This window comes from Thermobia domestica, chromosome 4, assembly GCF_964235325.1.
Source record: "Thermobia domestica chromosome 4, izTheDome1.hap1.1, whole genome shotgun sequence".
NCBI classification, from domain to species: Eukaryota; Metazoa; Arthropoda; class Insecta; order Zygentoma; family Lepismatidae; genus Thermobia; species Thermobia domestica.
Genome location: NC_137457.1, coordinates 262,870,877 through 262,895,454, shown reverse-complemented (window position 1 = coordinate 262,895,454; position 24,578 = coordinate 262,870,877). Strand labels below are relative to the sequence as shown.

Here is a 24,578-nt window from a genome sequence, read left to right as displayed (position 1 = left end):
CTGTTTGATCTTTATTGGCAGCTACTACGAAAACGACATATTTATATTCGCCGTATTTATACATTTTTGTAAGAATTTTCGTGCAATATAGTTTGCAAAGTGCATTCAAAATGTAATGAATGTTTCCTGCAGCTGATTGGTAGAAGTCTACATGGATATTGTCATTACTATAAGGATTTTATATATATATTTTTACTTTCTTGATAATAATAATAATACTTTTACTTGATAATAATAATAATAGGAGGAAATGATTAGAAGCCTCGCAAGGGTTGATTGGGTTCTGTTCTCAACATAAAATAAGCAAATTAAAGATTTGCCCACCAAATTTTTCTGTACATTTTACAATCTGTGGATTCATATAGTAACACTACACCGAAGAAATTTTTAGTTATATATATGCGTGCAGGTGTAGTTTTGGCGCACTACTAGGAATAATTGTTGAAAAATTGTAACTCTTTCACTAAGTTCCTACTTACTGTCTTCTAAAAGATTTGCGCTGTGCAAGATGAAAATGTCTCATTGCCATAGATAAAATTTAAGGGAGCCACTAGAGATAAATGTTGAAAAATTACGATTCTTTTCCGATTTGCGTATAAATATGGTTTCCGGATGCACGGGATAAGAACTACAGTGCAAAAGAAAAAACCAACCTGTGCTAGGTCGCTAGAAAGCACGAATGCTATCTACCCCGAGTCAAGGTAGGTTGCAACTGGTGGGCCGGCGCGACAACGTGGGGGTGCGTTCAAAGGACCAGGCGCGTCAGCGATTGTGGGCATAGGCGTAACCGAGAATAGTAAAAAAGAAGTGCATTTTGGCAAATATGAGACTTTCAACTGCACTTGTCATGGCTTTACACTAGTAATGTTTTACTTGTAAATATAAAATACAGCTTCTATACACTGTGCACAAGTACACCGCCGGCGGAAAATAACACATAATAGAGTCATCTTTCATATGCACTCACTTATTTTTTCCATCGTAAAGCGCTTGTAATGATTTTACGCTAGTAGCCCTACACTTGTAAACCTCAAATACAACTGCATTACTTTCTATAGAACTTTGTCGCCTGCAGAAATATGTTCCTTACGAATATATCTTTTCATACAAAGTATTCAATTTCACTCCGTACGAAAAGAATAGCTCGAGAGATATTTCTGTTGGAAATTTTACAAAAAGAAAAAAAAAAAAAAAACTAAATAAAGTACGTGAGTATCTTACCTCAATTTCCGCAAACGTGGTTTCCGTTCGTCGTCGTGGATAAAAAGGAAAAACCTTCTCTTACAGGTAATGCTCCCCTTGATCTTCCTATCTTCTAGAAGATACGACGTGATTTTTACACTGTCAGTCAGTCCTGTGCACAGGCTGGAGTCCAATATTATACACGTCCCAACTTCCTGCAGTACTAACTTCCAGTAGCTATAAAAATCACACCGGAGCACGTAATTATATTCACTTCACTTACTATTTAAACTCACGATCTGTGTTAGACAAGCACACGATCTGTGTTGACCGCACTTTACGATAGTTGCATACGACTGCTTCCTACAGAGCAGCAACTTCCAGCGCACAGCACTCATACATAACACGAACTGTAACTGTGTGTGTGTGCATCTCGCTACAACTGCCCTTACGTATTGTCACTAGAGGGCGTAAGGTAATACACGTCACTCACCCTGACGTCACTAAACGAAAACTTGATAAACAAAAGCACATAAAAAAGATCTGTATGTGCAACACTTTCCCTTGTTGACAAGTTTTCGTCAATATTATGATACATGGATAATATCAAAGGTACTTACATATATATACAATTAATGTACAACTAACTATGTTCTAATTTACAAGGCCTATCTTGTTACAAAGTAATGCTAACCTATTTCTCATGATAGGCTTTGTCAGCAAATCTGCCAGCTGTTCTTGTGTTGAGATCTGGTTCACCCCTAATTCTTCTTGTGTCACCTTTTCGCGAATAAAGAACTGCTTGGTCTGAATATGTTTGGTCCTCTTGTGAAATTCCGGGTTCTCTGCAAGTCTCACCGCTGCGCTGTTATCGACTTGAATGACGGGCATCTTTTCCAGCTGTGTAAGCTCTTGGAAAAGCCGTTTTAGCCAGATGACTTCCTTCGCCGCCTCTGTAGCTGCTACTAGTTCAGCTTCTGTGGTTGAGGTTGTTACCATACTTTGACGTTGACTCAACCAACTTATACTTCCTCCAGAATACAGCACAAGAACTCCCGTGGTTGACTTCCCTGTTTTCTCACAACCAGCAAAGTCAGCATCACTGAAGCATTCAAGAATACCTGTATTCTTGTTATGCTGATAAACAATTCCTAGCCTAACAGTACCTCTTATGTATCTAAATACACGTTTTAGTCTCATGACATCAGTGTCTGTAGGATGTTCAAGCGTTCTTGAAAGCACACTCACACTGTAAGCAATATCTGGTCTCGTACCTAGCATGAGATACATCAAACAACCCACTGCCTTGCGATAAGGATAGTCTTTGTTTACCTTTTCTTCTTCAGATGTTTTCATTTTAATAACAGGTGTTGTTACTGCTCTACACGCATCAAAATGGAACTTGTGAAGCAGTCTTTTGGTGTATGCTGTCTGATGTATTTTGATATCGCCATTGTCACGCCTCTCTATTTCCAATCCCAGGAAGTAGTGAGCCTCTTCTTGAACAGTTATCTTGAATTCGCTTTTCAGCGTCGCTAGGAATTCATTAACTTTTTCTTTATTACTAAATGCGACCAGGCCGTCATCCACATAAAGAATTAAGAGAATTTTATCCGTATCTCTTTCCCGAATAAAAAGGCATGGATCAGCATCACTTTTCTTAAAACCCTGATTAAACAAGAAATCACCAAATCGTCTGTTCCAACAACGGGGTGCTTGCTTCAATCCGTACAGACTTCTCTTAAGTTTGCACACCTTTTCTGAGCCATCCTGGTACCCTTCTGGCTGCTTTATATATATTTCTTCTTCTAGATTTCCATAGAGAAAAGCTGTGGATACGTCAAATTGAAGTAGATGTAGTCCCTCATTCGCTGCTACACTCAACATGGCTCTTATTGTACCAAGTTTTGCCACTGGACTGAAAGTCTGCTTGTAATCGATGTCTTTCTTCTGACTAAAACCTTTCGCCACTAGTCTCGCTTTGTATTTCTCAATGCTACCATCTGGGTTATTCTTAACCTTGTAGACCCATTTACATGGAATTGCCTTTTTTCCTTGCGGTAAATCACATAGTTCCCATGTCTCATTCTCGCGCAACGACTCCATTTCCTTGTCCATTGCCTTCTTCCATTCAAAACTTTCTTTGCTTTGTATGGCTTCGTCATAGGAACTGGGACTGTCTAAGTCATTAACTAACTCTTCTACTGCCATCACATAATCGTCGTATTTTGCAGGTTTCTTCAGAGTAGCTCGGTCTCGCAACACTATGCCCTGACCATTAAGTTTCTCTTCCGTACTCGGCTTGGGAAACACTAGCGGTTTATCATCTTTCATTTTTGCCGATTCTTGCTTGACTATAGGTTTTGAGATCTCTTCCGGTTCTCTACTCTGAACGTCCCTTGTTCGTAGTTGCACTTCTTCTCGAGACGTTTCTTCAAGTGTACTCTCTTTGAAAATGACGTCTCTGGAGATAATAACTCTTCTTTCTTCTTTAATCCAGACTCGATATGCTTCATCTCCATTGTAACCAATGAGATATCCTTGCTTGGCTTTCCTGTCCATCTTTCTTCTTTTTTGTACTGGAATGTGCACGTAACACTTGCAACCGATCTGTCTCATATGCTTAATCCTTGGTCTCTTCTTCTTCCAAAGTTCATATGGACTGACACCTTTTTGTGAAGATTTTCCGGTCCTGTTAAGAATGTAGATCGCTGTTGAGGCCATTTCTGCCCACATCTCTTGCGGAAATTGCACTTCTTGGTTAGAGTAAAGGAATGTTCTTGCCATTTCCACAATGGTTCTATTCTCACGCTCACTACCCCCATTTTGTTCCGGTGTATAAGGCGCTGTGAACCGTTGATGGATGCCATACTCCTTGAGTATCTTCCGTACTTCGGCATTATCGAACTCTCCTCCGTTGTCGCTAAGAAACTCTCTAATGGTATGTCCTTCTGCCTTGGCACTGGCTAACACCTGTTTCAAGGCATCTTTCACTTCTGATTTTTGATGTAGAAAAACACCAAACCTATACTTTGAATAATCGTCTCTGAATATAGCTAAGTACTTGTATTTCTGAAACGATTCACTAAAGGGACCACAGACATCTGCTGATAATAACTGTCCCACTGAAGATGAAGGTTTTCTACTACTAAACGGTAGTCTGTGCGCTTTTCCGTAAACACAAGAGTCACAGAGAACATTTTCATCTTTCACAGAAATATTCAGCTCTTTCTTCATTAAATCTTTGATATGTTGCTTGTCCTGATGTCCCCATCTGCTATGGTACAATTGTAAAAGAGCTTTATCAGACATCACAACATTCACTTCTTCACGATTACTTGAGGGTACTGTTTCAAACTGCGCTTTGAACAATGCCCCTTGTACTTTTCTTTTGCCTTGAACGATAGCAACTCCGTCCACTTCTAACAAACACTCTGTGGTAGAGGACGTAAATTTACTATTCCTATTCCTATCCTGTGCGGCCAAAACTGAGAACAGATTTTTCGTAATATTCGGAACGTACCACACATCCGTAAGGATTAAGTCAACTTTCTTACCTTTCACTTTTGAAAGCACTTTGACGTCACCTTTCCCTAATGCAAACAGCTTCTCTTTACCTGCTGCTGAAATACTACTCGGGTTCTCAAACTTCTGATAATTGAGGAAGAAATCGGGTGTGTGTGTTACATGCTTCGTTGCACCATTGTCAATCCACCAAACGAAAGGTCCATTTTCATCTGTAGAACATTCTTCGTTCGCAGAATAGACAATTGTCAACTTGGTTTCACTAGATTTCTGATTCTTCTTCTCATTCTTAGGCGGTTTCCCATCTGCAATCCACTTTTTGCACGTTCGAACCCAATGCCCTCTTCGTCTGCAGTAATTACAGATATCGTCCTTCTTCACCTTCTTCTGTAATTGCTTCGGTTGATTCACTACTAATGCTTCTTGCTCTGAAGACGCACCCTTGTACTTGCCTACTGGTGACCGCTGTACAAAGTTCCTTTCGAACATACACAATTGTGTAGTCAATTCGTCAAACATACGTTGTACTTCTTTGGTCAGCAACATCCAACTTGATTTGAAAGTTTCAAAAGTACTGGGTAGGATATGTAACACTTTACAGATCAACAAAAGATCCGGTAATTCAGTATGTCCTTTGTCCTTCAATCCACTGTTAAGTTCCATCCACAAACTGTTCAATTTAGCTATGTGTGTGGAAACATCTTCACTTTCACTCCAAGAAAAGGCGAAAAAGTCCATACAAATCTTGAACAATTGATCTGTGGAACTTGCCTCAAATAGCTTCTTTAAAGCTAACCACATTTCTTCAGCCGTATCTTTCTCCATTATCTTCTGGTAGACTTCATCCGTTACTGCACTAGTTATCATCGACTTGGCATAACTATTAGCTTTCCGGTAAACGTCAGCCTCTGCTCTATATTTCTTCTTTTGAGCTTCTGAAGCGGAATCTTCTAACGGTTCCGGTTTTCGCAACTTGCCATCGATAACTTCTAGTGTCCCTTCATGGTATTCTAATAAGTCCCTAATTTTTCTTTTCCATATGGGCCACTCTTTCTCACACGATAACGGCTTTATATTCTTTAACAAATCCATCTTCGTGTTTAAAGAAAGAAAGAAAAAAAAAAAAAAAAAAAAACTGACACAGACCAACTAACCTACTAGGTGTATTTGAATACAAGCGTCTCGACTTTTACTACTAGGAAACATAAAATGCAATAAATCTATTTGCACTTCACACCACACTAGTTGCACTTCACTTAGAATATGCATATGTCACTAGCACGCCTAAAAATAATGCGTAAGCCGTTCGTTGCACTATTCAAGCACTTAAAACCAGATACAGCAATTTCGGAAAAATTTCAGTAAGCACACTGGGCCTTATTAAGCACACTGGGCCCATAACCAGTATGTTGGAAATTTTACAAAAAGAAAAAAAAAAAAAAACTAAATAAAGTACGTGAGTATCTTACCTCAATTTCCGCAAACGTGGTTTCCGTTCGTCGTCGTGGATAAAAAGGAAAAACCTTCTCTTACAGGTAATGCTCCCCTTGATCTTCCTATCTTCTAGAAGATACGACGTGATTTTTACACTGTCAGTCAGTCCTGTGCACAGGCTGGAGTCCAATATTATACACGTCCCAACTTCCTGCAGTACTAACTTCCAGTAGCTATAAAAATCACACCGGAGCACGTAATTATATTCACTTCACTTACTATTTAAACTCACGATCTGTGTTAGACAAGCACACGATCTGTGTTGACCGCACTTTACGATAGTTGCATACGACTGCTTCCTACAGAGCAGCAACTTCCAGCGCACAGCACTCATACATAACACGAACTGTAACTGTGTGTGTGTGCATCTCGCTACAACTGCCCTTACGTATTGTCACTAGAGGGCGTAAGGTAATACACGTCACTCACCCTGACGTCACTAAACGAAAACTTGATAAACAAAAGCACATAAAAAAGATCTGTATGTGCAACAATTTCTACCCCTGCTTCGGAACCGACTGAAGTCGAAACTAGATGTTTCGAACAATTCACCTTGCACTAATGAAGCTAACAAAATTCATTAAACACTTCCACTTTGCTTATATAACCTTTCCTCATTGTTATATACCTAGGTACACAGACAAACAACATGTATCATTGTCTGCGGTTATAGAGTCAAAAGAATGCAAAATTAGCGTTATAGATTTCTATTATCAATAAAAAGTGATTACCTTTTCTGTTTTGCCGTTTGTATGGCAGTCTTCTTCTTCTTCTTTCTTCACTATATTCGTCCGAGAGAGACAAGGTTCGTGGTATATACGGGAGAGAGAGAGAGAGAGAGAGAGAGAGAGAGAGAGGAGACCGACTACAAAACTGGAGACAACCAACAGCAAACAAGACACAGAAGGTAAACATTTCTGGTCTCTGTTCCCACACCCTACGACAAAGAAGTTGATATCGCCTCAATGTTTGGCTAGAAGATACGTCTTTGTACTTTTAAGTTTATATTTAAGTGACTGTTTCTTTTCTATCAGCGAACAATATACGCACCATAGTTTATGATCTCCAATATGCACTTTTCGGTCTAACCATAATTTCCACAACAGTTCAGTGAAATTTTTCAGTTATTTTCCTCTTTTAGAGGGTTGTTTAAACATCATCTACACTACCATACCTGTGTACAACTGAATAGAAAACAAAAACAGACAAGAATACTTTTTGTTTGTGTAATAATGAGGAAAGGTGAGATATGCAGTGGTTGAAATATCTAATGCATCGAGTTACCTTCATTAGTGCAAGGTCAATTATTTGCTCGAACCATCCAGTTTCAATTTCAGTTGCTTCCGGATAAGGGATGAAATACCTGTCGAGCTGTTCTTTTCATACAGAGTGAAACATATATCTAAAAATTTCTAAATAGATATATCTAAAAATTTCTTCATGTAAACATTATCCTCACACTTGTTTTGATGATGAAAACTAATAATTCAATTGAAATAGGAGTAAGAGTGCTCCTTGAGCAGAACAAATAATTTTATGACAGGATGTGACATTGTTTACGTAAGATAAGGTAGGGATAAGTAGGGTAGGGTCGGGTTAGTTTAGGATTAGGGAAGTTTGGACCCATTTTGTTAAAATTAATAGTCTAATTTCTCACATTGCTATTTATTATGAATCGATTCTTATGGATGTAATTCTCAAAGTGCACTTCTACCAAAACAGTAATGTTGAGAGCCGCGAGTAATTATTGATAAATATTACCAGTAATAATTCGTTCACTAATTAAGCTCTCTTGTTGTCTTCTAAATTCATTGTAAGATGTGAATGGGTTATCCTTTTATATGAGGGCGTAATTTTATTCTTGAAGTGTGTATTTCTTTTAGCAGAAAATCCACTCTTACTGTCGAAGGCAGTGTTTCTTAAGGGATGAGTTGCATTAATGAATGTAAATTTAGCATAAGAGTGCTGATTATAAAACACGAAGAAACTTGAAAACACAAGCAAACTTGAGGTAAGTGCCCACTAAAAAGCACAAATGGTATGTAACTGAGTCAGGGCAGGAGTGCAGCAGAAGGGGCCTAGCAACAAAAAGAAAGTTCATCTTTAGAGGAACAAGATCGTCAACGATGGTGAGTCTGTGCGTGAACTACATATGGCAATGACAACATAACTAATGTAATTTGGAATTTTCTTTTCTCTGCACCTTTTACTGCCAATATCTTTTACTTTTGATCGCATGCTATGTTGAGTCATCAAGTAATTTCATTTCTCTATGTTAATGTCATCTGACGTATTACATCACACCTAGGGAACTCACACTCTTGCAAACAGTTAATTACGTTATTTTTTTTATAACCTAGGAATGTGGGGAATCAGAGATTAAGCATTCCTTGAAATCCTAGTGTTTTAAACTTTCACGCCAAGTAATTGCTGTTTTAATGTTTTTTAATATTTGAACACTATTTCAATCAGTTTTGCCATATGTTAACACTGTTCTTGAAGATTATCAGCACTGCTGGTACGTTACTTGAGACTGCTCACTCGAAAGGATTGGAGTGGCCCAGGGTTTGCCCAAGTGGGCCCATCCCGAAAAAACCCGGTGGGTTTTTTCGGGTTGGACCCTCCTGAAAAAACCCACTTTAAAACCCACCTGGGATTTTTACCTATTTGTTAGTATATTATTGATACAACTAAGGTGATCACATTGTAAGTGATTTTTATCAGATTTTAGACTTTCCTTGAGCGAATTAGAGGCTTTCACGTTAAGGTATACAACAATATTCAACATAAGATCTTTATAAAGTTCTGAATGCACTAAATGAATTAAAAAAAAAAAAAAAAAACTTACCTTAGTTTAAGATAGTTATAGAACAAATTAATGTATGGCTTATGCTTGTAGCCTATTTGAAGTAAAATAAGCAATTTTGTACTTTAGAAAATATTTTCCGTGAGTAGTATGCTCGTCGACTTGGCGACACCGAGGGACATTATCACTCATACGTTTGACGGGTTTAAGGTCATAGGTGCCGGTACTAATAGTACATATGTAAATACATTAGTAAAACTATTAGTATTATTTCTTACCTTCGATGTAAAACACAAGGTTCTTAACTGGAATTTGGTTTTCCAACAATAACAGTTTAATTCAGTCATTTGTTGCTACTCTTCAAATAAGCATTCTGTAGAATCAACACCAGCAATAGCGTAAAAATTCTTGTCAAATTTAAGAAGTTTAATGCTCGGGGTTCCAAAGACTATGTAACGCTTACTATTTCAAGTGCTGAGTTCAAATTTCCGTACTAGTGGAAGTTTTGATGTACACGCCGTGAGAGAAGTACTCGGGAAATTCCCGAATTAAACGCAGAAGGATAGGAAATGAATACTTCAACAATAAAACTATTTATTTTACACTTAAGCCTGCCATACGTCCCGTAAAAAAACGGAACAGTCCCGTTTTTGGGCCCCGAGTGTCCCCGTAAATTTAGTCGGGACAGAGAAATGTCCGTATTTTAACTCCGTTCCATTTCTCCTATCAATATCAGCTTATTCGAAAAGTAAAAAACAAAAAATTCTGACATTGGCTAGGAATCTTGTAATTAGTGAATGAACAGTATGCTTGTAGCATATATATAAAAAAGATGGCTTTGAGTGTTTCTACATTTACAAACACACTGAAAATGACTAACCTTTTCTTCAGCAACACATTAGATAAGTTAACAAGAATTATAATCTTTTTCAGAGGCTAGGGGCACAGAATTGTGCTTTGGCCCAGGTCTTAGAAAAATGTAAATCCGAACCTGACAATTATACACGATACAAGGAGAAAAATAAGCTTTTCATCAGATTAAACTAACGAACGTAATGTTGGCAGATATAGCCATGTAAATAAATATTGCTAAACGCGCGAAAAATATTGAAAGTAGATTGTACCACTGATTTAAATAATTTGCATATTGTTTTCCTGTAAGGCATTTTTATAGCACATCCTAAGTTTTTAGGCATCTTCAGTCTATACAATTAATTGCAGGGTACGAACGGAGAAAAGCAGCTGCTGCTTAGTGAACTTTTCGCCTATTATATTATTGAAAAAAAATCTTTTAGTGTCACGGTTATGCCTGCTATGCTCAAGGTGACGGTGATGATGAGAAATGAATGAAATGACAGAATGAAGAAAGTGGGAGGAAACGTGAGAATCTCGAGAAAAGCCACGCACAAGGTGTTTGTCCACCACAAAGCTCACTTAGCGCGAGCTAGGATAGAACTAGGAACCCCATGCACAAGAGGTGAACGCTCTACCACTGATCCACCGCGGCCTATTATACTTTTGTTCATAACCAGACTACAGTTCATTGCATTGTGTTGGAAAGTCGAGGAAGGGGGAATCTGAGGTGTCCCGTATTCTCATGGAGAAAATATGGCAGGTTTATTTACGCTGGAAGATGTTAATTTCATATAAGACATTTTAAAACATTTATTTATTTCATACAACAGGAATTGTACCTTTGTTTTAAATTAATAAACCCCTTTTGGTATTCATATTTGGCGAACGTCAGTCAGGCTTCTGGATGACTTGATCTGCATTTGTTCGTTTGTCTGCCGAGCTCCTTCATGGCTATGCGGTTAGTGTACGCGTCTTCGGTGTGGGACCCGGGTTTGTCTGCCGAGCTCCTTCACGGCTATGCGGTTAGTGTACGCGTCTTCGGCATGGGACCCGGGTTTGTCTGCCCAGCTCCTTCACGGCTATGCGGTTAGTGTACGCGTCTTCGGCATGGGACCCGGGTTTGTCTGCCCAGCTCCTTCACAGCTATGCGGTTAGTGTACGCGTCTTCGGCGTGGGACCCGGGTTTGCCTCCCGGAGGGAGCTCATGTGATTCGGATTCCACGTTAATCAGTAGGTCCCGTCTCATATAGCCTCGCTGCTGAAAGAGACGTTAAACACAAAATCAACTCAACTCATTTGTGTGCCTCTACCACACACACTACAGGGTACGACTTTTGTCCTTTTAAGTTAAAATTTTCATAATAGAAGCATGAGACACTAAATTTCCTGTATAGATTTTGGCGGCATACCAACGTAAAATGTCATAATGGCGGCCATTTTTTTCAAAACAGCGAGTATCCACGCTACGAAGCGCAATTTTCAGTCTTTTAAGCTGAAATTTTGACGGTGAAAGCAAAAGATATGCTAAATTTGCTGTATAGATTTTCTCGGCGATCGAATGTAAAATTTCAAAATGGCGGCGATTTTTTTCAAAACAGCAGTAAGTAGAAAATTGTTGCAAGTTGTGACAATGGCAATCTTGAAATATAAATCACATTTTAACACTTTTACCAAGATATTGAAATATTTCGAAAAAACCCGAAAATACCCGAAAAAACCATATGGGCCCAGGTGGGTTGGGCTTTTTCAAAAAAATCCGGGTTTTTTCAAACCCTGGAGTGGCCCCATGTAGCATAGTCACTAACGCTGTGGCCTTCGGTGCGAGCGGTCCCGGGTTCGATTCCGGATGGATCACTCGTTCGGAAAAGTGTAACACGCTTTCTCAGGCCAGCCACCCTGGATGAGGTTTTCTAGGGTTTTCCTCATTCACACTAGGCAAATGCCGGAGTGATACCTAACTTATAGGTCCCAGACCGCTTCCTTCCTTATATTAGATATTCTATCATTTTACGCATGCTACAAGTAAGATCCATATATATATATATATATATATATATATATATATATATATATATATATATATATATATATATTCCGATTTGTTATATATTCCTCCGTCGAAATAAGAATTCATATTTGTTTCGAAAATTTACAAAACTGTGCCCGCATAAAATAAAGTAGTACTGAAGTGAATTTATGTGATGTCGGCGAGTCTTATGTTTTATTATTTATAGTCATCTGCATGCGTAGACACGGTGGTAAAAACGCTTACCTCTGGAGAATGGTGTCCCTGGTCCCTGATTGTGGTGGACAACATCGTGTGCGTGGGTACCCCCGTTTCTTCCCACATTCTTATCCCACCAATTGTACCATCATCATTCATTTGCCTTAATCATCCGTCTCCCTTAGCCTAATGAACGTAAACGTGGGGCGTTAAACTGAAAAATTTCCTTTAATTTCATAGTCATCGTGCAAAGTGATATTTCTACTGTATAATAGTAGATCTTTTTGATATTTAAATATAATAAGGTTTAGTGGAGGATAATATTTAACGAAGAGACTCTGCCACTTGCTGGGTTTAATCCTGGGGTTATGCGCTTCATGCGTCAGTGCTTTATTGTCGAACTATTACTTATCCGTCACGTAACTTTTAGTGTAAGACAATCGAATCGCTTAGTAAATCCTCAAGCCAGACATTTTAGAGTATTGAAAAAAAATTCCATTCGGAAGTGTTGAAGATTCGTTGCAGTATTACTGGAGCACTGGTTTTCAGCATTAACCTCTTTGTACATTGCTTTCTGTTCAAAATGTTTGAGACAAAATGACACTTTGATACTTCGTTTAATGATATGTATTTTTTAATATACTAAATTACATAGCCGTGATATATATTACATTCGTACATGCATGTTCTTTCACAAATTCTGTGTAAAATCTTCAATAATTTTTCAGAGGCTTTGATTCCAGCTAAAATGATTTGCATATAAATACATCTTTAAAACTAGGAATCTATTTCAGTCTTTTTTTCTCTCTTATTGTCTTCATGATTCATGATCATGCGCCCTCTATAGACGTAGATCATCTATCACCTTGTGTTTATTTTTTTGGGTTCACTCGAGCAGACGGTTCTACCTATTAGAAAATGTATGTGTAAAATACGACGTGATACATTTTTTGTGGAGGAATGTGAGTGTGAGTATAAACAATTACTGTCAGTGCACAGCATATTGAAATGAATTTTGAGTGATAGTGAAAGTACTATATATATATATATATATATATATATATATATATATATATATATATATATATATGTATTTGTTTATTTATTTCCACTATCCTCGTTTATGCGTATACCTCCTGTCGCGCCTCCTTGTTAGCGCTCGGGACTCCATGCTGTTCTTTTGCCCTGACTCAGTTAGATAGCATTCATACTATTTAGTGGCCACCGAGCACAAGTTGGTTCGTGTTTCATGCATTGTAGTTATTATGTTATACGTCTACACACTATTTATGCGGAGTCCACCTTAACTCAATCTGCAAGTCGTGATGAAGCTTTCATTTACTGCATGCTGCGCTAAAAGAAACACGGAAGCTCTAACCTAACTTGAAAATGTATGGAATGTCAGAATTTGATAGAACTAATTGCCATTTAGTTATTAATCTTTCTTACGAGTGTTCTCTTCATTTCAAGTACATATAATCCTTAGCTGGCAACGTACAGATGGTCATCTTCGATATTGTCTGAGTGTTATAATGGAGGGAGAATGCATTTTCCTGTGCACAGAAGTATGGAAATGCGAGATAATCTAGGATCACTTGTTTGGAGTTAATCTCTTAATTTTGTGACCAGGAATGTACAAATCTTTCGTTAGTGCTTTTTCTTCTTTCTTTCTTTTTTTTGGATAATGACAGAAAGCTTCGTATTCGGTATGTTATATGCGCTTGAAATAACATCTATTTAATTATTTTATTTGTATGAGTGCATTCTTTGCCTGACCCTATTTGTATTCATTTGTTTTGTTCAATATTATGAACAATTACAAAGGATGTAGACTATTGACCAAGGTACCTACTAGTCAGTGAAAAGACTGGAAATCAGGGAGATTTTATAAAATATATTTTTTGCAAAATTAATTGTACACCAATTTCAACTTAGCTAACCATTAATGATCACAGTATGAAACGTTGCTCAGATTTTTATGGATGTACGTATGAGCAATTGATTATTATTTGTCTCTGGAATAAATGTTCTCATATATAAATATTCATCGTTATTTATTCCGTTCCTTATTTATATGCCAACGTCATCCGACGCCTGCTATGAGAGCCTGGAAGTTTCCTGCCAAAGGTCAGGGAGAAGTTAGGGAAATAGTTTTCTCCAGATCATTAGGAACCATGTTGACTCTCTGTCCTAAGTGATCAAAAAATGTAATTTTATATTCTTATTTTTATAGAATTGGATCACGCATTACGAACTTGATCCGATTCTGCAAATGTGTGTATACCTCTTGTATTTCCACTAGTAGACTTTGTCTTTACTTTCACAAAAGTGAGGCTTGACTAACCCAGTGTTGGGCAAATTTCTATTGGATTAACAATTAAGAATTAGTCTGTAAATTTAATTGTTAATTGCCATTAACAATTGAACTAAGTAATTGTTAATTGCGGTTGGCCATTAATAAATGAAAATTAATTGCAATTAATTGATTGAAAGTAATTGCTGTGGAAAGTAATTACAATTAAATTCAGTCATTCAATTGCAATTACTTTGCACAGCAATTACTTTCAATCGATTGATTAATTGCGTTGGTTTTCATTGATTAATGGCCAACTGCATTAACACTGTAGTTGTGTATACAGGGGTGTATTGGACCACCTATGCCAGGCATTTTTCTCAGCTCACAATTTACGTAATTTCAATTAAAAAATTCAATGACCAAATCGTATGTGGAAAATCAAATGGTAATGCTTCCATATTCAACGGCGTAGCGAGAATACCTTTAGGGGGGATCAACAGCAAAATTTCAAGTAGAAAGTGGTGTCAGTTAACAACTTTTACAGGACACAATTTTCGTTAAATTGTACGGTTTGGCATCTACGTCTGTTATTTTTGTTAAATTGCTACTATAGAACAACAGTTTTAGTTGGCAGTGACTACAAAAAGAACACAAGATAACACATGCTCTATGGAATAGTACTGTTGTTGAAAACTGCTTACAGCATTCAGTGTCAAATGTTACGACATATCCTTTGTACGTATCAACAAACGGAAACGATATTACAGAATAGTATGTAATTTAAATTCCGGGGTAGGTACCAATTTAAAACAGAGAAGAACTCTCTTTGGTTTTAAGTAAAGCTACGTATGAAATAATTTTTTGGGGGCGCGGTGGCTTAGTGGTAGAGCGTTCACCTCTGGTGCTTGGGGTCCCGGGTTCGATCCCAGCCCCCGCCAAATGAACTTTGTGGTGGACGAACGCTGTGCTCGTGGGCTTTCTCGGGGTTCTCCCGTTTCCTCTCACTTTCTTTATTCCATCATTTCACTCATCTCTCATCATCACCGTCTCCTTTAGCCTAACCGGCATAACCGTGGGACGTAAAACTTAAAAATTTCATTTCATGAAATAATTTTGGATTTAAAGTTCCAGCAGTCAATCAGTCAAAGAGACCTAAAATTCAAACTTATGAAATCACTGCCACTGTCCCGTGCTTCTTAACTCAAAATCACTTGTGTAAACGTTTTAATAGAAATCACTTTTCGGAACTCATTGCACAAATAGTTGTTCAAGAATAGTACAAATAAACAAATTGAAGATAATAAATAAAATTAATAACGTGAACTGCAAGTTCTGCACATCCTTATCAATATGTCTTACTCGGCCCAAAAAAGCTCTCAATAAATCTTCAAAGGATCGTCCAGTACATGCGAATGTGTACCGGCACATTGTTGACTGCTCTTAACAGTTCATTTGCACTTAGTCCATGGCAGACATTGCGGATCCTCTCCATTATATCCACCCTTGTAGTAAGACGCTCCTGGTAAACCAACTCTTACACCTCCCCAAAGAAAAATCAAGTGGATTCAGGTCCAGAGAACGAGCTGGCCAGGAAACCAGGCGGTCTTTTCTAATCCACCTGTTTGGGCGTTTGGCCACTCTCAAAATGAGCACGTCAACTGCCGTGTTGTAGCTACATCATTTCACGAGTTGTTAGTGGGACATCTTCGAAGAGCTCACAAAGGGCATCCGACAAAACAATAGTTTACCATACCCCTGGTAAAGTACTTTCGAAGAGATCGGGATCAATTATTTGGCCTCCCACTATGCCACACCAGATATTCAGATTCCAGATATGTTGATTGTTAATTTCATGTACGCAATGAGAATTCTCGCTGGACTAATAGTGAACATTTTGTATGTAGACATCTCCATTACTCGTGAAGGTCGCCTCATCCGTTCACAGAAGTTCTGGTGAAAACATGGGTTTCTGGCGCTCATCCACTGACAAAACGCCAGATAGTTATGGAAATTTTGTTCTCGGTGTTCCTGGTGCAAATGGACATTATTGTGGAACGCATGGATGGAACGATGGAACGCATTACTGTGCAGAATCCTCCAAACCTTCATGGCAGCATTCCTGGCGAATCGTCTTGTCGAGATTTTGGGGTCCGGGAGACCGTTCATCCTGAACAGGTGCCTGATCTGCTGACGTTTCTTGTGGTGAGGATGGGAGTGCCCAGTCCTCTGCACACGAAATCCCAGGCGCCGAAATACTTCTCTTAGCTGCGGAGCACGATCGGGAAATCGTTTTGCTATAATTCTGCCAACATTCACCCAACACCATTAACATATCAAAAGTTTCAATATTCGAAAATATCGTGTTAATCTTTCCAAGCACAAGCAGTAATAGACAGTAGGAGTTGAAATCGACAACATTCAATTGTTTATCTCTTAACTACAATCAACAAATATTCAACTGTTTTATATCGGAACTTTTCGTTTCTTTCTCCACTTCGTCATATGGCACAAAATAATATGTCTTTCTCTACTAATAACCATTATGGGGCATTCTATGTTAAATCACCAAGTCGTCAGATTTTAATTTGAATTTTTGAAGTGTTTTCTTTTTCTCATTGTACAGGTTTTTTTCAATATAGTACAACTTGTAGAGTAGTCTTCCAGCTTTCCAATGGTGTTTGTTTCATGTCTTTAGTGTACATATTAACCATTTATGACAATTTTTAATAATCAGTGTAAATGAAAAAATTCCTTTTTTGACATTCTTGAACACCCTCTATGGGGACACTTTCAGAAGGAGAGAGGTAATATTTGGAATTTTTTCATCTCCTACTGTAATAAAGCTGTGCACCAATTCTTTCAAAAATCTAAGATGGTCAGGTCAGATTTTGTCATTTCATTGGTTAATTTCACATGGAATGTCCCTTATACAACATTTTTTTTTTTTTTTACAGCTTCTTTTCTTCTTGACCCCCTTCTTCACCGATCTCAATCGTTTGTTTTCATCTTTCAAACATTCTTCCATCATTTCTCCTTTTTGTACCTTTTTCTTTCAATTCAACCTCCACTTTTTTTCTTCTGTCTCTTCCCTTCTCTTTAGTCTTTCCGCATCTTTATTGTTCTACTTTTCTCTATCGTTTTCCTTCTATGTTTGTTTCTTTCGTTACTTTATTTTCTACGCTCACTTGTTTATCATTTTTGCTTTGGACTTCTTCTATTGTTCCTATTCGGTCCTTTTCTTCTATTATTATTAATCCCCAGTTGTTAACCTATTTCAATCCGAAATAGTGTTTCTTAAGCATTAAGAAAAAAGTACACCAACGTTTATCAACATGTCACTTTTTTTTTTCACAAAAGTAATCGATATTTGATAGGGACTTATTTTTTTTTTTAAAAAATCAGGCGGTCCAGAACTAGCTTGCGACACGAAATACACTTAAAATATCTAAAGTTATAAACTCTACAAAATTTTTAAGTTTCGGAGAGGGGGATCGGTCTCGCTAAATACGCCCCAATTATCTGGGAACAAACAAGCAGACGCGCACACAAAAGACTTTTCTTCTTAAATGACAGTGATGATTTCCTCGGTGGAATAGTTAACGATTTACAAATGAAGAAAAGAAATCAGGATTGGCCTGTTACCCTTCAAAATGAGATTTTCCCTAATCATCCTTTGCATGAAACACTCGTTTTCATACTGTACGGTACATATATTTGAGTCTCATTGTATTATAATTATTACCTTCCATAATCGAAATAACAGAACAGAAATGGTATTTTACTTACTTTCACTTCAAATTAATTTATTTCGGAATTTGGTTTAAATCAACCATTTTTATTTAATATATATCAGGATTTAAATCGATCCACCCTGACTTAGACAGAAAATGGAATAGCATTATCAGCAAACGAATTAACTTTATATACAGGTTATTAGTACTAATTAAATAATTAATTAATGAATAATAATCAAACTAAAATTCACATTAAAATACTAAAAGTAATTTATTTTAAAATTTAACACGGTATGAAAATAAGAGTAAGATACATAGGTAATGCTTTGCAGGCATAACTTCATTTGTTTCATCGATGCTTAGTACCGATTTGAAAACTCAGTCGTTGCGTCGACACAATCTATAAAATACGAAATTCAAAAGACGAGGTTCAGATTCATACAGAAAAAATGCATAGTTTTCTAGCTAAAAGTGATATTTCATACGTTATATTATGTTTATAATATTCAAGGAACACAATTTTTGAACAGAGATTTTAGCTCAAATTTGTAAAATTGGGTAAATTTAAGGTGCAGTTTTAGTATACGGATCCATAGATTTATAAAATTTACAGAAGAAATTTCTAATAATATTTTAATAGAGTAGTGTATAAGTAATGGAAATATGGTGTGCACTTACCTATGAGATTCGTATTTATGTGGAAATATAGAAATTAAAGTCGAACCTCAAATGCACGTAATTTTCCATAAGCTAATTACAGATGAATTTCTAGTTTGTGAAATGTTTATCATAGGAAGCCCTGACACAAGAGGAGGACGTATTTCTCAAGTTCTTAGAAATAATCAGCAGAAAAGAGTGCTAATGTTCAGATGTTGGCAACAGTAATGTTTTTTTTTTTTTTTTTTTTTTTTTTTTTTAACGGATCCATAGATTGTAAAATTTACAGAAAAATTTTGGCAAGTCTGTGATTTCCCCAGTTTATGCCGGGAACAGAGCCCAACCAACCCCTGTGAGGCTTCTAACCCGTTCCTACTACTACTACCTGTTCCAACCCCTACTTCTACTCTTACTACTACTACTCCTATACCTACTCCTACTGTTACTCCTATATATACACATACAGGGCTTGAAAAATCTTACTTGAAAGTACTAGCCAACCAAAAAATTACTAGCCAGACCATTTTACAGTCACAGTATTTATACTTGCCAAATATAAAAAGGTACTCGCCTTTGGCGAGCAGACGAGTGAACTTTTCAAGCCCCGTGTATATATATATATATATATATATATATATATATATACAGCGTAGTAAGAAGCTATTTGACCAAAATTCGGGAAGGGATTCCCAATACCGAAGCAAGCAATAAATGTCCTCTGAAACTTTGGCCAGTGAGGGATAGTTTTGGCGTTTTGGCGTTATAAGGTGCCAAAAGTGTGGAAAAATGAACTTCAGAGGGCTGTAATTCAAAACAAACGCAACGTAAAGAGTGCGGTTTAGAACATGATACTCGAAGTCATAACTACTCGATTGAAAAATGTATGTTTCAAACCTCCGCAGGAACGTAGGGATTCCCCATAACTTGGCAAGTGATCCCTATGTTCCTTTGGAGAATCCCTCGCACACATCTTGCGGAGGTTTGAAACATACATTTTTCAACCGAACAGGCATGACTTCGAGTGTCGTGTTCTATACCGCACTCTCTACGTTGCGTTGTTTTTGAATTACAGCCCTCTGAAGTTCATTTTCCCACGATTTCGGCACCTTATATCGCCGAAACTTTTTTTTTTTTTGCTTGTTTCGGTGTTGAGAATCACCTCCCGAAGTTTGTTCAAATAGTTTCTTACCATCCCGTAGTGTAATTTCTAGACGAAATGCTTTTGTTTATACACTCATATATCAATGGTTGATAACATAAGATGTAAATTAAAGTTTCAGAAAGTACGCTGAAGAAAGTGAGAGCTCCCATAGAAAATTTCGAAAGTTATTAAATGATAAATCTATACCAAGTTTAGTAAATAATTTGGAATGTAGCTGTGACGAGCACTGTTGTGGTTTGACTAATATATATAACCATGAATAGTGGCCAAACCGCAAGTGATTAGAAGAGATGTAGAAAAGTTGGAAGACAGCATTTTGAAAACGACAGTCAGACTGCTATAATTTGTACTGGTATGCAACGTGTAGATGATTGTTCTGTAAGAATTATCATACTGAAGATTTCACACAGTCACAACTAGATTATATCACAAACAGGATTTTTAGTTAAAAGCTTCGGCACTTTTTTCAGTTACTACTGATGAAAATGCGCCAGGAGCATTCGAGTGTAGATTTAATGTCTGTGTTTTCTTTGCAGATGTATCTACGATAATCGACTTGTGAAAGTAGTATGTGTTGTTTACACGAACATTGGTAAAAAAAATCTGAATAAATTAATACTTCAGTAAGCCATGGAGAAGGGGAATGAAAATCAAAACCCAGGCGAAGACATAGTATATGTTAAGGTGGAATGTGACCCAGAGTGCATAGAGGTAAGCGTATAATCGTTGCTTTCATAGTGTATATATATATATATATATATATATATATATATATATATATATATACAGGAGGTAGACAAAAAAATCTAAAAACACTTCATACAGGACACATAAGTTTGGCCCTCCACTGTACAACACTTGTTGCGGTTGCCGATCGTTTTTTGTTTTCAATGTGTCATGTGGACCTTCCTCTTCCGTCAGCAGTAACCAGTTCACTCTGAGTGTCATGGTGTGAAAGTGGGCGACCTGACAGACTTCCAAAGAGGAATGATCGTTGGTGCCCGTCTGATTGGAGCTTCAGTGGCAACAGTGGCGAACATTGTGGGGGTATCGAAAGGCACTGTGTCCAATGTCATGAGGGCATACACAATTCATGGGCAAACGACGTCTGCAAAGCACAACAGTGGTCGAAAGACAATCCTGTCAGATAGGGACCGGAGGGCATTAAAACGGATTGTAGCAGCTAAAAAGAAGACCACTGCAATGAAAATTACGTCTGAACTCAATTCCGGCCTATAGAACCCGGTTTCATCGAAAATAGTGCGACGGGAACTTCATGAAATGAAAATTCATGGCAGGGCCGCTATCGCCAAATCCCTGGTCACTGCATTAAATACGAAGAGGCGTATCCAGTGGTGCAAGGACCACAAGGCGTAGACTCATGAGCAGTGGAAACACGTAATGTGGTTCCAATGAATCGACCTTCACCTTGTTTCCAACAACCGGTCGTGTTTACGTATGGGGAACGCCGTCGCAGGCCTATGATACAGACTGTCTGCTCCCAACAGTAAAGCATGGGGGTGGTTCTGTTACAGTATAGGCAGTGATATCATGGTTTTCTGCAAGTCCCATCATAGCCCTTCATGGAATGATGAATGTTAAGGCGTATGATGCCATTTTGGAAGACCAGGCTCTACCCATGGCTCAAATATTGTTCCCTGATGGTGATGGCATCTACCAAGTTAATTTGGCACCCTGTCACGCTGCAAAAACGGTGAAATCATGGTTTGATTAGCATGACCAGAAGCTATCACACCTCTCCTGGGTCCCACAATCACCAATCTGAAGATCATTGAGCCATTGTGGTCTGAGTTAGAAAGGCGTGTTCGGTCTCATTACCCTCCACCAGCATCCCTTAAGAAACGACATTGTTTTGGAGGAACAATGGTACACAATTCCATACACCACGATTCAGGGGCTGTATACGTCCATTCCACGTCGGATCCAAGCTGTTTTGGACGCAAAAGGAGGCCCCACAACATACTAGGTATGATTTTCACACTTTTGCAAACGTTTTAGATTTTTTTTGTCTCTCCCCTGTATATATATATATATATATAAAGTAATTTAAGTAACATCTACCATCTTCATTCTCTCTTCCTCCCACAGATTATACGAGGAAATATTATCTGTTTGTTTCTGTAAATGAAGGAAGAGTGCAATGATTTTATTTTATTAGCTTCCTCTTGAAATCTGTTTAAATAATCATTCCAATTTAAAAATTAAATTACTTGATATGAGGCCAGTTCAATAAGTAACCCACGCCAATTCATGTAGAAAAGATACAAGAGTTAACACTTGTAGAAAATATACAATAGGACCGAATAGGAACAATAGAAGAAGTCCATTTCTTTGTCATTCGGTCTATGATATGTGCAGCATTCTGCGCCAACACCACATTTCAAATGCTTCCAGCTTGGATATTTCAGCTTTTCTCAATATCCATGGCTCTAGTCCTTAAAGTGCCACGCTCTATACCAGAGTTTTAATAAATCGTTTTCGAACGTCCAACGACACATTTCTTGATGTTAGCAGTCCTCTTTCCCAATTGCATGCTTGTTTAGCCTGCACTATTCTTAAACTTACGTCTCTTTCACTTCTTCCGTTCTAGAATATTAGACTTCCTAAACAAAGGAACGTCTTAACGTCTTAGATTTTCTCTCCCTCTAGCCATACGTTTGCCCCTTCCTGTCTATGTGTGAAATATATTCACTGAAGAAACAATACTTTCAAATTCGAATGTAGAAACCATATTCTTGATTTCTGGCTGGAATTCCTAAAATACAAATTAATATTTAAGTTCAGATAATATTTCCTTCTTGTTTACAATATACTGAATAACAAATAGATCATAGCAAATATAATGCTTCATACTGTAAATTATGTCTTCCACTTTAATCGGTAATTTTGAGTATTTTGATAAGAACTACTGTATATTTTAAAGAAATGTTAATTTCACATCCTCGCAGTAAATTGTTTTAATCCTGCATGTTAATTTCTCAATTACTCAAGTCATATTTTAATAGTTTTATTTCTTTATACTCTGCACAATTATTTTTTCAAAGCCTTATCGTGTTAGCTCCGATCTTATTTTCTGATCTTCAGAGTAAACCGTAAATATTAATACAAAATAATAACTAATCCTTAATTTCATGTTAAGTAGAAATATAAATAGGTTTATGAAGGAAATAATATTACAACTCAGAAATTTTGTAAATGAGTTAGTATTTATAATTAAGTATTTCAGTAAATAATATCAAAACTTCTGCCACCTGGAGTAGCGTTTTTTATTTCCGAAAATTCATAATATTGTGCCCATACAATGTGGACGTGTTAATTTACAGAAATTCATACAATGAGAAATGAAGTCATGCATTTGAATAACACACACAAAATTAATAATATCCATGGACAAATAGTAACTATCCTTCACCTAATAACTGTCAATTTTGGAAGGGGGGTAAACTTTTGTTTACTCATAAAAAAAGGGCATACTAAAGGGTATGTTTTATCACTAAATTCGAATTTCTTGATAAACTGATAGGATACAGAATTTATTTTACTAAATGAAATACTAAAGCGCTGAAAATGAAAAATGTAGTTAATAAAAGAAAATCTATTTCTTGTTATATATATATGTATAAGTGACACTGAAGTCCTCAACGCTGTACACTATATGCTAAAATCGTACTTAATGAATTGCTTTAATTATTATTATATTTAACTTTTTTAGTTCGCCAAAGAAGCAATATACGGTTACATAAATGTCAGTGCTCAAATCTGAATATTGTAATGTTCTCAGCCATGTGACGTCTGCCAACCACGTATTACCTATAAAGAAAGCAGACTACACTTTATTTGGTGTCACATGTCAACCAAGAAAGCCGACGTCATCTACACTATTGTCAATGCCGAAAGGAACCCGAAGATTCGGCTTTAAAGGAGAAGCAGCAATCATCTCCGGTTCAGTCTGCTCTGGAATCGACCATACCAATTTCCTATACTTTGGTCGCGTGCACTGGACCGTGAGACCACATAAATAGAGAAAAGAAACTTAAGACTCAGCCGCGTCTCCGGATTCTCTTTTTAATAACTTTTTGTACTTAAAGAATTTTTGTAATACTGTATTGGTCTTTTGTAACAAAAGGTGGTGAATAAAAATACAAAAGGATTTCGTATTCACTGCTCTAACCCACCAGTATTACAGAACATTGCAATATGGTTACAGGCCTTATCCTAATAATAAACTACAATGCACGTTAATGTTCAGTATCATCATTATCCATTTTAAAGGAATTAAATTGAAATAATACAGTTTAGATTGCAGTTAAAAAGGCATATGTATTGTACACCGTACCACACGAAAATAAAAAAGATTACAAAAATGTACCCACATTTGCTTAGATTAGATTACGTTACGTTAGGAAAAATGAAATGAAATCTTTGAGTTTTACGTCCCATGCTTATGCCGGTTAGGCTAAAGGAGACGGTGATGATGAGTAATGAATGAAATGGTGGAATGAATGAAGTGAGAGGAAACGGGAGAACCGCGAGAAAACCCACGCACACTACGTTACGTTAGGTTTTGTTACAGTAGATTGCGTTTGGTTGAGTTTCAAATCAACACTTTTAAAACAGAGGTG

At 37.2% G+C, this 24,578-nt stretch overlaps 1 protein-coding gene across 6 annotated transcripts in view; it reads left to right on the top strand.

Annotated features, from left to right (window-relative positions):
- Positions 1 to 6,688: 6,688 nt before the first annotated feature.
- LOC145684035 (uncharacterized) overlaps positions 6,689 to 24,578 on the top strand; it is a 56,102-nt gene continuing 38,212 nt past the window's right edge. For 2 of the 6 annotated variants that reach the window (XR_014131230.1, XM_081755855.1), the window contains exons 1-2: positions 6,975 to 7,108; positions 20,472 to 20,646. Coding sequence is in view for 5 of the 6 variants with exons in the window: in XM_081755855.1 (XP_081611981.1) it covers positions 20,566 to 20,646 (81 nt within the window). In the remaining variant the exon portion in view is untranslated. Of the gene's footprint in view, positions 6,834 to 6,974; positions 7,109 to 7,304; positions 7,444 to 7,516; positions 7,772 to 8,079; positions 8,213 to 20,471; positions 20,647 to 24,578 lie in introns of those variants that run through there. The other 4 variants (XM_081755857.1, XM_081755856.1, XM_081755858.1 and 1 more) reach the window with 4 other exon arrangements.